Here is a 15,137-nt window from a genome sequence, read left to right as displayed (position 1 = left end):
TGACGGTAGTATACCATTTTTGAAAGTGAAAAAGACCGTAAAATGTACAGTGAATGACCGTAAATTGACATTCCCAGAATTCCCTGCGTTACATTTTAAATTTTATGTTTTTTTGTTGAAATAACTGTTTCTTCTTAGTTTTTTCTTATCCGTTTTGTATATTAGGGTTGTGTGTTACACCTAATGTTGTTAAATGAATGTTTATTGCATTATTTCAGTTTCGTGTGTTACCATGATGGTGTTTAGTGTTTGTGTGAATGACACTGTGCACCTTCTATATATGTTATTATCTAAAAGCTGCTTGTGATGGGCTTTGGTTCATCATGTGACTTTCTCATCACCACCTGCATTTGGTGGTTATCAGTGTATTACAAAGTTGCAAAACAGATTTCAGTACTTCAATAGGTTGGTATATTAACATTATATCAGTTAATGAAAATACGGTATTTAACTGTAAATTTAAGTTAAAACCGTAAAACCTAAAACATTGCTACCGTATTTTTTACGGTAAAATTCCGGCAACCACAGCTGCCGGCAATTTTTTACCGTAAATTTTACGGAATTTTTTTTACAGTGTAGCAAAATGCATTTGAAATTTGTCTATTGTATTATTTTAAGCCATTATTTTCAGGTTGCTTGCTTTTTTTTAGTAAGATCTGGCAACACTGCTATTGGCTTATATGCCAACAGAAGGTCACTGTCAGTGAGCATGCATACCGTTCCTTAACAACATCATCCTCAGTCAACCTGTACTATAATCCTACAACCACACAGTACACATACAGCCATAATGCTTCAAGCGCAGTAAACACAGTATTACTATGGACAGCTCAGTTCATCATGTGCTGTGTAACTATGATCAGAGACAAAATCATCCTGGGACCATATACAGGACAAATCAAAACAATTTATTCTCGGGAAACAACAGATCTCATTGATCATTCTTGCTGCCCTTTGTATGGAGAACCAGCACACATAAATGCCATAAAACACAGTTAACCACAATCCAATGCAGATTAGTTATAAAACACACCAATTACTTTAATATTCTGAGTCTGAACACACAATGACCACGTTTACATGCACATCATTTTCTACTTAAGATTCTTGTTCTGAAAAAGATGTTTACATGTTCTAGAGCTATTGGAATATTCCTATTTACATGTAATCAGCATATTCCAAACTCCTTTTCTTTTCTGGAAATAATAGAGAAGCTCTTGCAATTTATTATGCTGCGTTTGAGAATTTCTGGACATGAATTTAATCAACTCATTAGTTCTTATTCATGTCTTTTCAATAGCATGATGGTTCGCGAAACATTGGAAATTAGACTCTTGCAATGTAAGCCGTGACGTTTCTTTTATTGTTTGTAAAATGTTAGTCAAAAATGGAAAAATAGCTTTGTTTGGACAGGCAGATATAAATACACGTTCAGTTGTGGTGGATATTCTGAATACAAATTATGATTAATACAGGAATTTGCTAGCTGCCTTATTCAGATTATTAAAACCAGAATACTGGCTTAATATTGTTATAACAATCAGGTTAATGCGTTTATTACACTCACACAACCGGAATATGACTGACATCACCAATATTCTTGCGCATGTAAAGGCAATTATACAGTATATAGATGTTCAGTTATGGTGGATATTCTAAATAAGGTGTTTACATGACCTAAAATTATGATTAATACAGGAATATGCCAGCTGCCTTAATTCAGATTACAAAAGCTGAATATCTTGTTATAGCAATCAAGTTAATTAGTTTACATGAGGCTTACACCATCGGAATATGATTAACATTAGAATATTCTAGTGCATGTAAACGCAATTTATTTCTGCAATAAATGCTGCCGTTACTCTCAAAATGTTTTTGTTTGTATTTGGTAAAAATGTGCACTCACAAAGTCACAATGTCAGGTTCCTTTGATAAAACTTCTCAAGACTTATGTATGACCTCTTAAAATCACCTTCAAACTGAAATGTTGCAAAGATTTTCCTCCACAAAGCCAGGAATCTGTTTTTCTTTAGTCTAGTAATGGACAGCCACATCTGCTGTACTGGAAGTGTGTTTATAGGGGTGTATGTAGGTGTGTTAATATTTCAGTGGGGATCAGAGCTTCATTCATCATTAGGCAGGTACAGATGAGGCTGCAACATCAGTCTTCCCTCAGTCAGAGAAACAAGCCTCTGGCTCCCAGAGCCCTTCATTAATGATTCATCCTGATGAGCTCATGTCTCCTCCAGACAGGTACCATAGAGCCATCGCTCACTTTCCCTCAACCGCACAGAGGCCATTTGATTTTGGATGTCCAAAGTCTAAAAAGAAATCATGGTGCTACTTTGTTTCATTCCATGGTGGCTTTAAAAATTACATAGACAATGTACTGTAATATACTGCTTTTTTAATGCTTGGGGTGAGTGAGATTTTTATTTTATTAGTTTTTTAATATTTGTTACTTTGTTCAATTTAATGCATCATTGCCGAATAAAAGTAAAGACATATATAATGTTACAAAACATTTCTACTTCAAATAAATGCTGTTCTTTTGAACTTTCTATTCATAAAAGAATCCTGACAAAGAAAAAGCTATTATGGTTTCCACAAAAATATTTAGCAGCACAACTGTTTTTAACATTGATAATAATAATAAATGTTTCTTGAGCAGCAAATCAGCATATTAGAATGATTTCTGAAGGATCACGTCACACTGAAGACTGGAGTAATGATGCTGAAAATGTTACTATTCCATCAAAGGAATAAATAACATATAATCAAAGAGAAAACTGGTGTTTACATTTTTTTTTTAAAATATTTCACAATATTACTGCTTTGTATTTTCATCAAATAAAAGCAGCCTTGATGAAAATAAGAGATGCTTTTCAAAAGCATTAAACAATCTTACTGACCTCAAACTTTGTATACTAACACAAAATGCATTTGTATTGTTTTTATATACAATAATAATAAAAAAACTATTATTTTTAATTAAAAAAAAATTTTTTAATACACATTTAAGATAAAAGTATACCTCCATGTTTTTTAGTAGACACCTTTTCTTGTCTTTTATTTGAATATCTTTTGTTTAAAATGCAAGTTGCTTATGTTCTCATCATCAGACTATCATTTGTACAGTTCAATTTAAGTAATGTATTATGTTGCATTTCCTAATAAAGTTACCAGCCAACTGGATTAGTGTTAATTTAGGATTGTATAATCTGTAGACAGATGAACACAATTAGGGAAGGATATGCACGGTTGCTTGTTTGTTTCATTTAAAAAAAGTCACTAAAAGAAAGAGCAGAGGCTGCTATATAATTATTATTGTTCCTCAGAGTTTAAAGCACCAGCATTATTCTATGCTTTTACTCGCTATGACAGATTTCAAAGATGAAAAAGAATCTATAGGTAGCAGATTGCATGTCAGACCTTGTGGTTTACTTCGGTTCAGATCAGTTCAGTATGTTGTGCTTTGCTGAGATGAGTGACACTATAAAAACATTCATGACCTCATTTTGTATATCAGAAAATGACACGACAGACACTTAGATGTGGAGCATTCATGCTGTTCATGGGTATACCATGCTTCACTGCTTTAAAAAAATAAGTTCAAAAGCATTGATACTCACACACATCAGGACGCTTTATGGGATTAAAGGGACACACACGCACACACTCACTCATACTCTATCATAAACAAAATTACACCATAAAGGCATATAAACCATATTCCCATGAGATGCACACCAGCGTAAGAGTGATCGCAGCAGCAGGCAGGGATGGCGAGATGAGATACAGAGAGAGAGAGAGAGAGAGAGAGAATGAAAGCAGAGAATAAGGCCATGTTCACACAGTAGCAGAATATGGTTGTCAGTCCTGTTTCGAGGGCTAAACACAGTTATGCTTATATGAAGGAAATTTGACAGAAAAGGAAGTTGAAAAATTTATTTTTAGGGCTGTCAAAGTTTAGTTTTGGTTTGCTTTCTAAAGTCACAAATCCAAATATTTATTTAATTAATTATATTTTTTTCTACTGACAGTCACATTTTTTAACTTTAAGAAATAAAAAAAAGTCTAAATAGTAATATAGTTTTATGAATTATCATAAAAATATCTTCTATATTTATAAAATATCTTATATATTTGGGGTTGATAAGATTTTTTGTATTTATTTATTTAGTCTTTTTCATGTTTTTAAAAGTAATCTTTTATGCTCACCAAAGCTGTATTTATTTGATCAAAAACAGCAATATTATGAAATATTATTGCAGTTTAAAATAACCGTTTTCTATTTGAATATATTTTAAAATTTAATTTATTATAGTGATGGCAATGCTGAATTTTCAGTGTCACATGATCCTTCAGAAATCATTCTAATATGCTAATATTCTAATATTCTAGTAAAAAAAAACAACTTATTATTATTAATTTTGAAAATGGGTGTGATGTTTAATATTTTTGTGGAAACTGTGATACATTTTTTTTAAATCATGATTTATTTGAAGTAGATTTTTTGCAACTATGTAAAAGTCTTTACTGTCACTTTTGATAATTTCAATGCATTCTTGCAGAATAAGTTTTGAGACACTCAAAAAAAGGCAATATTGTCTGTAAAGGTGCTTTGTAACAATATTTCTGATTATAGATGTTTACTGTTCGCATTAAAAGAAAGATAATATTTTAATAATTTGATTTGACTTTACAAAAGAACCATCATCATCATAAAATAGTAGAAATAATCTAGTTTAGAATCAAAATTAACACTACAAAACACAATGCAGACTACAAAACACTAAAAGACACAATCCAAAGTCTTGATATTTACTATTGTTAAACGATGGTTACCATATCACTACAGGCATTATTCAAGATCACACAGGTTACAGAGGATTGAATTCAGATCTATAATTATATTAACAGGACAAATCAAGAGTCACACCTGTTAGTACACTGACTGTGTGAACCCAGCCTAAAGAGAGTTAGAGAGCAGAACAAGCATAAAGACAAAAGAGAGAGGAAAGAAAGAGCACCACGACACACGGCCACGATGTGTGGGTCTATGTAATGGTGGTGAGGACGGGTGAAGGCGTGCTGACGTGACGTCATGGTGGTTGAAGCAGGCCGACACGCAGAAGAGAAGAAAAAAGAGGACAGATACCTACCCTGACCTGCCGCTATCTAGCTACCGACCTGAGGACTGTCCGTCTCTGAGCTCTCAGGCTCTGCTTGAGGCTCACTCGCACCCGGAGACTGCTGGGAGTCTCCAGCCTGGACAAAGAAAGAGAGAGGAGAAGAATGGAAAGGGAAAGGAAAAAAGAGTTGGGAAAAAGAAAGAAGACAGTGAGAGAAAAAGAGGAAAAGGACAGAAGCGACAAGAATATAAGCAGCCGGAAAAGGAAATCCAGAGTAAATCCAATAGTTTACATGCTTTTTCCTGCAACAGTAAAACACAGAAGCATAGACAGTGCTGTAAATGTGCAAAAAAAAGAGAAAGAATTCATCTATCTATCCATCCATCTATTAATTCATACATTTATTAATCCACCTTCGTCCACCCACACTCTGATGTATTCATAAGCCCCTCACACATGCGGCCATTACCGGAGCTGTGAAAACCCCTCGGTTAGAAAGGCTCCTGTATTGTGCTCCCGCATGAAAGGTTTTGGACTAAAGCATTTTGGATTTTTATGAATATTCCCTCTGGAGCTGCACTCTTAACACCTCATCACAGTGTGTGTGGGTGTGCAGTGTGACTGACTGAGTGAGTGTGGAGCCCAATGCCATTTCAACTGGACACACACACACACACACACACACACACACACACACACACAAGGGCTAATTAAACTTTTTGTTCAGCTGAAATATAAAAGAAAGGAGAAAGTGCACTAGTCGGGTTTCCATGGCATTTTCTGATGAATCATATCTGATAGAAATCAGCAGAGAGAAAGTGTGTGTGTATGAAATACAGTGGACGTCACCACTGATGAGGTTACACTGCATCTCAAGCAAGACTTAAAAGGATAATTCACCCCAAATTACATTTTTGTCATCATTTACTCACTCTCTTGTCGTTATACACGTTTCACAAAATAGGACTTATGACTGGTTCGGTATATCAGTAGGACTTCTAAAACCATGTAGTGGCTTTAAACAGAGTCCACCCAAAAATGAATATTGCGTCATCATTTGCTCACCCTCATATCTGCTGAACACAAAAGTACACAACAAAGCCTGCAGAATAAAGAACGTCATACACATTTGGAATGACATGAGATGAGTAAATGATGACAATTTTCATTTTTGGGTGGACTATTCCTTTAAGTCAGGGGTCACCAAACTCGGTCCTGGAGGGCCGGTGTCCTGCAGAGTTTAGCTAACCAGCTAATCAAGGTCTTGCTAGGTATACTAGAAACTTCCAGGCAGATGTGTTGAGGTAAGTTGGAGCTAAACTCAGCAGGACACCTGCCCTCCAGGACCGAGTCTGGTGACCCCTGCTTTAAGTGATCAACATATTGATATTTAATGTTATTTATAAGGTAAATTGCTGTGAATGAATCAGCAAGTCAATGACTTGAGAACAAGATTAGTCCAATCCATGAATAAATGATTGAAAATGGTTTTGTGAACTGGATCAAACGACTCAACAAAATGATTCATTCATGAACTGAACATCAGTACTTCTCTCATGAACTCTAATGAACATTCAGCTCAAAACACAAATCTAAACACATGGTTTTCGAAGACTCCGAATACAAGCCATATAAACCACTTTTTTTTGATGCTCTTGCATACCTTTTGAACCTTGAAATCTGTAGTCCATATTCATTTTACTGAAAACAGTTACCAGTACATTACTACACGTTATTTTCCCTTTGCCTTCCAAAGAAGAAAGTAAGTCGTTTTGAAAAAGTTTGAAACAACATGAGAATGACTAAATCATGTCAGAAATGTTTTTCTTTTATGCATTTAGACTAAAAATTGGTGGATAATATCTTTTATAATATTTTTTTTGCTACATTCTTTATGGGTGATAATTCATATGATGAAATATAAATATTAAAGCACTATGGAAGAATCAGGCTCACTTTTAATACTTCAGTTTTCATCAGGATATGTAATAGGTCTTTATATTTTCACAATATTAATCAGGTAAGTCTGCAATCTCTATGATCTTTGAGAAATATCTCTGTGAGTAATAAGGTCATAATGATCATCTTGACAGTTACACAAGCTAATTTAACACCGTAATGGGCCCAACAGTGGTTCAAGCAGGGTAGCCAGCAGAAGACATTTTTATCTGCTGTATCCTCAAAGTCAAGAGCTGATAAAAGAAACTAAACTTAAACTCTAGGTTTTTATTCTGACTGTATTTTGTGTAATGATAATAAAGCATCTATGGGATGAGCATATTGGTGAATTGTAATTTTGATGTTCACAAAAATACTTTAAAATAGTAATCTAAAATATCAATTTTGCCATATACATGCATATAAATCCTAATCTAAAATCTTGATTTTAAAATATCCATATACATACAGTATTCTATGTCAAGTAACCAAGTTAGATGTTGAACCCTTTAAAACTACATTTCCCACAATCCCGTTCAAAATAACTTACAGCATCCTCCTCTCCGCTCCGACTAGGGCTGCCCTCTGCCTCACCAAAAGAGTCATCGGTGGGCGGGTCACTGGCGTGGGATGAGGACTTTGATGGAGAACTCTGCCGGGGGGCCGGGGTGGGTGCTGTGAAGGAAAAGGCCAGATTTATGGATAGTAATGGGCCAAACCGAGTCAATCTTACACTTGTTTATTATATTAACTGATTCAAAGCTTTTGATGTGTTGTTGGGCGATGCTAAGAAGGTACAAAATGTTTTTCATCCCCTGGGTGAATAACTAAATATCTGTTGCTGTCTGATAGGAAGTGCACTGAAATTTTCACACTTACATCAAAGACGAGGCTCATTTTTGATCAATTATACATGAAAACAATGTTCCTTTTTGGGCTCATGCAACTTTACACTGCTTCTGGAAACCATATGCTGTCACAGCACAGTGCAGTGAATGCTTAATGGTAGTTGCATTCAGTCAAGGAAATAGTCTTTGTACTTAAATATCTAATGTGTTCATTTTCATGTAAGGTTTACAATGAGTCTTTTTCTACTTGTTCTCAAGGAAGAAAAAAAACATGAATATGTATCTACATTATTTTTCAATACAGACTTCCAATTCATTAGATACATAACTAGATAAATAGAATAAAAGAGTGCTGTAAACAGTAAAACTTCGTGCAACTAAAAAGTGTGTTTATGATTATAATTAACTGAAATAATATGATACAAATTGAAATTGAAATAACATGAAACAAATACCGGTTTGCACCATCGATCAAACTGTTTTTGCACAGCTAAAGTGACTGGAAGTGTACAAATTGCTGCAGTTTCTATTTGAAATGTCCACAGGGTGGTGCTAGAAGTGATTTGACGTACTTCCATTGAAACAAATCAAAACAAGAAGGTTACTGGTTAATAATGACTACAATTTTTTTCCCCTCACACAAAGCCACCAAATAGCCTGAAGACAAGATATAGTTGTGCAGAGCAGATTTTTTATTTTGTGTGAAATTTCCAACTACAAATATTTTGTTGCAGACCTATTTTAGCTCTAGCATGGCGCTAACAATGCTAAAGTCATTAGCTTGGCTCCCAGGGAACCCACAAACTGACAGAATGTATCCTCAATATGCTGTGTTTTTTTAAAAAACAAAACAACAAAATCAAAAATCATGTTGTGATCTCATCTGAGGTTGAATTTTGAATTTAATATTGTGGTTAAAAATCCATGTTGAGGCAGGTTTATTGTTAAAGGCTGGATCTGAATTTGAATTTAAAGATTTTAAAACACCTGGCATCAAACAGTCTTGCTGACTTTGTAAATGGTTACAGAGAAAAACGTCTCAGGTTACTTATGTAACCATGGTTCCCTGAGTAGGGAACGAGACACTGCGTCCTCTAGGGGTCGCTATGAGGCGTTCCCCATAGCAACCCCTAGAAGACACAGTTCGAAGTTCCCATGAAAGGGAACGTCTCAGGTTACTTATGTAACCATGGTTCCCTGAGTAGGGAACGAGACACTGCGTCCTCTAGGGGTCGCTATGAGGCGTTCCCCATAGCAACCCCTAGAAGACGCAGTTCGAAGTTCCCATGAAAGGGAACTGGGCATCACACACTAAACGACTGTGGATCACACACTTTCAAGTCATTTTAAACTTGACAAGTCAATCCAAACAGGCGTTTATGCGTGAGCAATGAACCAATGATCCAACGATCCAGTCAATACCTGATGGACAAAATCAAGTCCCGCCCAACATTAATTTTCTCATTCAAGAAGCCATTTTACTCAGAGAAACATCACAAGAGGGAAGAAAAGACGGTCACATCCCTGTTTCATGCCGACTTTAAGACTCTTCAAATAAAACTCTAACTTTTAGTGCCATTCAGTGATATTTTTGCCTCAAAACTAGAGCGAGTTGTACCTAGGAGAATGTATGTTGGCTTTTGCACATACTAGGCAAGATCAGTGTAAATAAACTTATGCATTTAAGCCCAAAACCTGTCAGAAAGTGTGGACCGAAATCCCTTACTGACACCTAATAAATGAGTATGTCTCTCATGGAGGGACTGCTTGTGTGCAAACGTGCGAAGTTCCATCGCAGCAATAATTAGCACTACAGGAGCGAGAGGATCCAAACAGGCCCAACACACAGCGCAGGACTCCCTAGAGATCAGTGATAATTACACAGCTCGCCAGAAGGACAGCTGGGCCTGTGACTGACTCTCTCTTTCCCCTGCCGTCGCTCCCCACCGCAGTACTAATTGTCATTTTCACGCTGACTAAAGACAATGCCTTCTGGGCAACAGCATCAAAGCCCACCTTTCAACCTCTGAGTGAAAACGGATGCGTTGATGAAAGACGGGATGAGGTGCGAGTTTGAAGTTCTGTAGTAGGAAACGGATAAAGCCTGTCTAGCCGTGTCAGCACTCTTAAAGGCTTGCAATGAGAGAGGCGAGAGAGAGAAAGATAGTAAGTTCTTCTATGTGGGATTTGTCTTCTTTGTTGATGTACCGCATTTAGGGTCAATGGAGCTTCAGGATAATGTGATTCTGTTGGTCCTGAAATAACATATCTGATATAAAAACTACATCCCTAAACCGATCCCTAAGCCTAACTGTACCATTACCAACCTCTAAAATCAGATAAATACAGTTCACATCATTTTAAAAACATATATTCTGGTCAACTTGCAAAATCTAACACGTGTGTATATCTGACCTGCTCATTCTGCGTCACGCATTTCGAATTTTATGCAGTCAAGTAACAAGGAAAATTGCAGCTTTCTAAAGATAATTATTATGTTTCCAAACCGTTGCTGAGATATAATCATTTAAATGTTGGCTATTGTAAACTCTAGATGTTGAAAGAAAAAATGGAAGTTGCCAAACATTTTAGACATTATCCGATAGATTTATTCAAAAATGTATTAAATAATTAAGACATCAGTGAAAGGTTAATTGAGGTTCCTGTGGCCTTGGAGGCATTCCTGTAACAATGCTAAAAGTCATGGTTTAAGGAATGCATGAACTAACAAAATGTAATTGCTAAATGTAAATGCAGTGTAACACATTTTTGATAAAATAATCTACCAAATGCATATAAAATATAAAAATGTATATATATATATATATATGCGTGTGTGTGTGTAATGCTTATTGATATTTGAAAAACACTTTTCTGCCAAAAAAAAAAAAAACCTCATGTGATGCAACTAGCATAAATATGCAGGAAAATAATTAATAAAACAGAAAATGGTATCATACAGCCCTCATGATTATGTGTCAAGGTCCTTTTATGACACTTCTGACAAGTCAAGTTTGGTCCAGGTCGTAAGTATGTAATGATATTTATAATTTAATATAATTAATAATTCACGACATTTGTTAAAATCATAAAAATGGCTTTGAATTTGTTAAAATTATAAAAAATATAAAGTTAAAAACAATATATATATATATATATATATATATATATATATTGAAAATAATGATTATGCTCACAAGTTCAATCATGTGTATTCAAAGTGTAAGGAAAATTACTTTATGATGTTTAATTAAAGTTCGGGAGGAGCACATTCAGAAAATCAATTAATTCAGCACAAGTGGAGCACGTTCAGATTATCAACTTAATTAGCATGATAGCAAATATATACAGCCAACTTAACTCTGTCCCACGACAGTTTTTCTGGCATCCCTCCTCCACCTTAACTCCTCACTACTAACTATTGTTATCCCAGCTTGGGGTATGGGGAGTTCTCTGGGTTCGGGGCTATATTCTGAGCTCAGAGCCCTCCCCTTGGACAGCACGCCAAATATGCTTACTATCTGCTCAATCTGATTATATGTACTGTAAGTGTGAACTCGTGAATTATTTGATGGTTAAACCACATGCAATTTTGAACTGACCTGAAACTCTTCCTAAAATTGATATAAAAGTTTTTCTAAACCAAATGAAACCAACATTAATATGTGGATTTTATTTATAAGAACATCAAACTTTTCTAAAATAACTTCCGAGTCAAAATCACAGAACGCATGGCATAAGTCTGAAACATCCTACTCACGTGAGTTGGTGGAGGGCGTGGTGGAAGTGACAGGCGTGAGGTTCATCTGCGAGATGTCGAAGTCGTCGCAGTCGTCTGTGTCTTGCGCCATTCCCACTCTGTTGAAGTAGCTGGAGAAAGCGTCTGTGGTGCTGGACAGGCTAAGCTGCTCGCTCTTCCTGGCAGGCATGGTGGGCGGCTTTGCCATCTGGAAGTCCTTAAACATCTCCTTGCTTATCTTTTCCTGTCTCTGCAGCGTGCATTCTCCGTGCTGCGGACTAGAGGCCGTGGAGGCCGAGGTTCCTGCCACGGCTCCACCCATGGCTGCCGCGGGCATCTCGCAGGACACGGGCACCGCCATGGGAGCCAGTGTCTGAAACATGGCAGCAGAAAGCGGCCCTACTGTCTGGGCAGGCATGAAAGCGGCAGGCGAAAAGTGAGCCCCTGCCATCGCGGCCCACTGTTGCTGGGTGGCAGGGAAAAGGTTGGCTTGACCCCAGATCAGAGGTTGAGCGCCTGGTAAGACCTGCGCGACGGGCACTGGGGACTGGACGCCAAACGCTAATGGAGCCTGAGCGGCGAACTGTTGCTGCGCCCATGCAGGCGGCACGGCTCCCATTGTCACATAACCTAAAGGACAGAGACAATGAGACTTTTAGGGTACATTTACACAACAGCAATTGTACTAAAACAGAAAAGTTTTCCTGTTGTTTGCATGGATTCACAAAAATGGCTAAAAACACTGTATTAAGCATGGTAGGCCAGTAGTTGGCGATATCACTTTGTAAAGAAACATAACATCTGCGCACATATACATTCATATAGACTGAGTTATATAATACACATGCACATGACTTCGATGTTTTCACAAATTCACATTTTCGTAGTTTACGCAGAGACGATAACAGTATCATTTTTGAAACCCGTTCATAAACACCCACTTTGAAACCGAAAATATGGTAAATATTTGATAAATTCTGTATATTTTTATTTTCTATATTTATTTGCGATACATAACATTAAACCTATAAATATTATATAAATAATAAAAATTACATTTGTTATTTATTTATTTGGCATAAAATTAGGGTTTAAATTAGCATTTAAAAAGCATTTTAAAACAGGTTTATTTACACTAAATACCATTTACTTAGAAAAGCAATATTTAACTAAACATGACATTACTTTCTAAACGATTTTAATAAATAGTGCAACTGTCACATGTTTTCATCTTGTGTTTGGACTTTTTTATGCTGTAGTTCTTCCCTCTGAGTTTACGGTTTCCTGTGCTGGTTTGTAGTTGTTTGTAGTTTCTTTTTTTTTTTGTTCCTTTGATTGTTTCTCCAGGTGTGTTTTATTTCCTCATTAGCCCTTGTCTGTAGGCTATCTACAGCCTTATATATGTTTCCTAAGTTCTTGGTCAGTATACGTGTTTTCTGTTCTCCTGGATTCTGTTCCTGGTAAGTATGCTGCATTTAGATCCTTGTTTCCTCTTGCTTCCCTGGATCTACTCGTTACAATAATACAATTTTGAGCATGTTTATTTCTGCACATGCGGTACAATTTCACCAAAATAGCAATGTAGCATTTTCTCGCTACTACACTAATAGTGTAGCTTGTTATTGGAAAAGCTATTGTCACACTACTGAAAAACTAATGTTAGCAGCATGTTTTACTTTTAGCTAGTTACTCTTCAACCTATGATACTAACATCATGTCAATGAGCTGTGCACCTCATGTGGGGATGGGAACATTTGACACAAGGTAACATGATGGATCTGATGGATTCCGGTTGGAAAAGACAACACAGCACTGGATCCATCCTGTCAGCTGTGAAGTGTTCCCATGGAATTGTAGTAACGGTTTGTGGTTTTCTCAAGGACCAGTGAGTGGGATGCCTGGAGAAGTTCTATGTGAATTTTGAAATCTGCACATGTCCATCATTCAGTCAGGTAGCAATGGAATTGTAGTAACGGTTTGTGGTTTTCTCAAGGACCAGTGAGTGGGATGCCTGGAGAAGTTCTATATGTGAATTTTGAAATCTGCACATGTCCATCATTCAGTCAGGTAGCAATGTGCCGTCTCATCATAGCAGCGCACCCCTGCACTGGTCCATGATGGGCTCCTGGCAGTCATTTTGAGCTATGGATCCACCATTTTCAAATGGGATGGAATTATGGGTTGCCATTCAGGATGCATGGACAGCAAAACCTGGAGCACATCTCTGGTATCCCGCGGATATGTCGAGGACTGGACTACACTAAATTAATGTATTTAATAAAATAATGTTTTAATAAAATGTTTTTTATTTTATTTTATAATGTAACTGTTTAATAAAAGCTCAAATTCATGCTATTTTGTAAATATAGAAAGCAGATAGTGACTATATAGCGATTATGTTCACATACAGCACAGCTTATGATAGGTTTCTTAAATGATATCATAATTAAGCAGTGTGTACTTATTCAGATGATTTATGTTCCATTAGACACCATTTGGACACAAGTTTCATCCAAAGTGACTTACAATATACTGCCAGCAGGGCCAGACGCCCCCAAAGCACTCTGGGGAAAAATTCTCATTTGAAAAAAGCCAGAATGATTTCACAAGGGTGAAAAATGTGCTCATGCTATCATAACTGAACTGTGAGAATCCCATAAGGACAGGTGTGGTGGATTCAAGCCTGGTGTTTATGAATTTACAACACAGAGGGGAGTTTGACTGAGGGAAGGAATTGAAGACAGATGGGACAGATGATACACTACTTGATTCCACACATATCAATGTTGTAGTGTTTACTGTTTCAGAGGGAGTCAATCTGGCTGGAACAGATGTCCCAGGGAGAGCAAAATCACTGCACAAGGGCTATTTGTTTTTAATAACTGGTTCAAATATCATGACGCGAGTGTTCCTGAATTTAAAGTGGTAGCACTTTACAATACAGAGTCCAATGTGTACAAAATGATCAGAATTTTACCAGTAAATGACTGTAAAAATGCTCTGGTAAAAACTTGCTAATTAGTTAATAGTGGGTTCCTTTATGCAATACAGTATAAAATTGATATAGATTTAATTGAATTTGGATTTAATGTAATTTTACTGGAAGATACCATTAAATGTACAATTTTTGGAAGTGAAAAGAAAACCTTTAAATTGACATTGCCAGATTTAAATGTGTGACACATGACATTTGATGGTTTTTCATTTAAATAATTATGTTTCGTATTAGTTTTTTTCTTATCAGTTATGTACATTAGGGTTTTATGTTACATTTTATTTCGTTAAATTAATATTTATTGCAGTATTTTAGCATCATGTTTGTTACCATAATGGTGTTTTGAAAAAAAAAAAAAGATTTTATGTAGTATATTTAATTATTTCAGTTAGTTTCGGGTAACTCACCATCATGTTGTTCCAAATCTGTATGACTTTCTTTCTTCTGCAAAACATATGTGCAAAATAAGATGTTTTTTGAAG

At 36.2% G+C, this 15,137-nt stretch overlaps 1 protein-coding gene across 1 annotated transcript in view; it reads right to left on the bottom strand.

The window, feature by feature from the left end:
• Window positions 1–4,812: 4,812 nt before the first annotated feature.
• dab1a (DAB adaptor protein 1a) overlaps window positions 4,813–15,137 on the bottom strand; it is a 175,607-nt gene continuing 165,282 nt past the window's right edge. Inside the window, exons 12-14 of the mRNA XM_016498043.1 lie at window positions 11,682–12,290; window positions 7,624–7,748; window positions 4,813–5,271 (exon numbers count right to left, since the gene is read on the bottom strand). Coding sequence (XP_016353529.1) covers window positions 5,182–5,271; window positions 7,624–7,748; window positions 11,682–12,290 — 824 coding nt within the window. The 3' untranslated portion in view covers window positions 4,813–5,181. The remainder of the gene's footprint in view (window positions 5,272–7,623; window positions 7,749–11,681; window positions 12,291–15,137) is intronic.

Source organism: Sinocyclocheilus anshuiensis, unplaced genomic scaffold (genome assembly GCF_001515605.1).
Source record: "Sinocyclocheilus anshuiensis isolate Anshui unplaced genomic scaffold, SAMN03320099.WGS_v1.1 scaffold801, whole genome shotgun sequence".
NCBI lineage: Eukaryota > Metazoa > Chordata > Actinopteri > Cypriniformes > Cyprinidae > Sinocyclocheilus > Sinocyclocheilus anshuiensis.
This window is presented reverse-complemented; position numbering and strand designations above follow the sequence as displayed.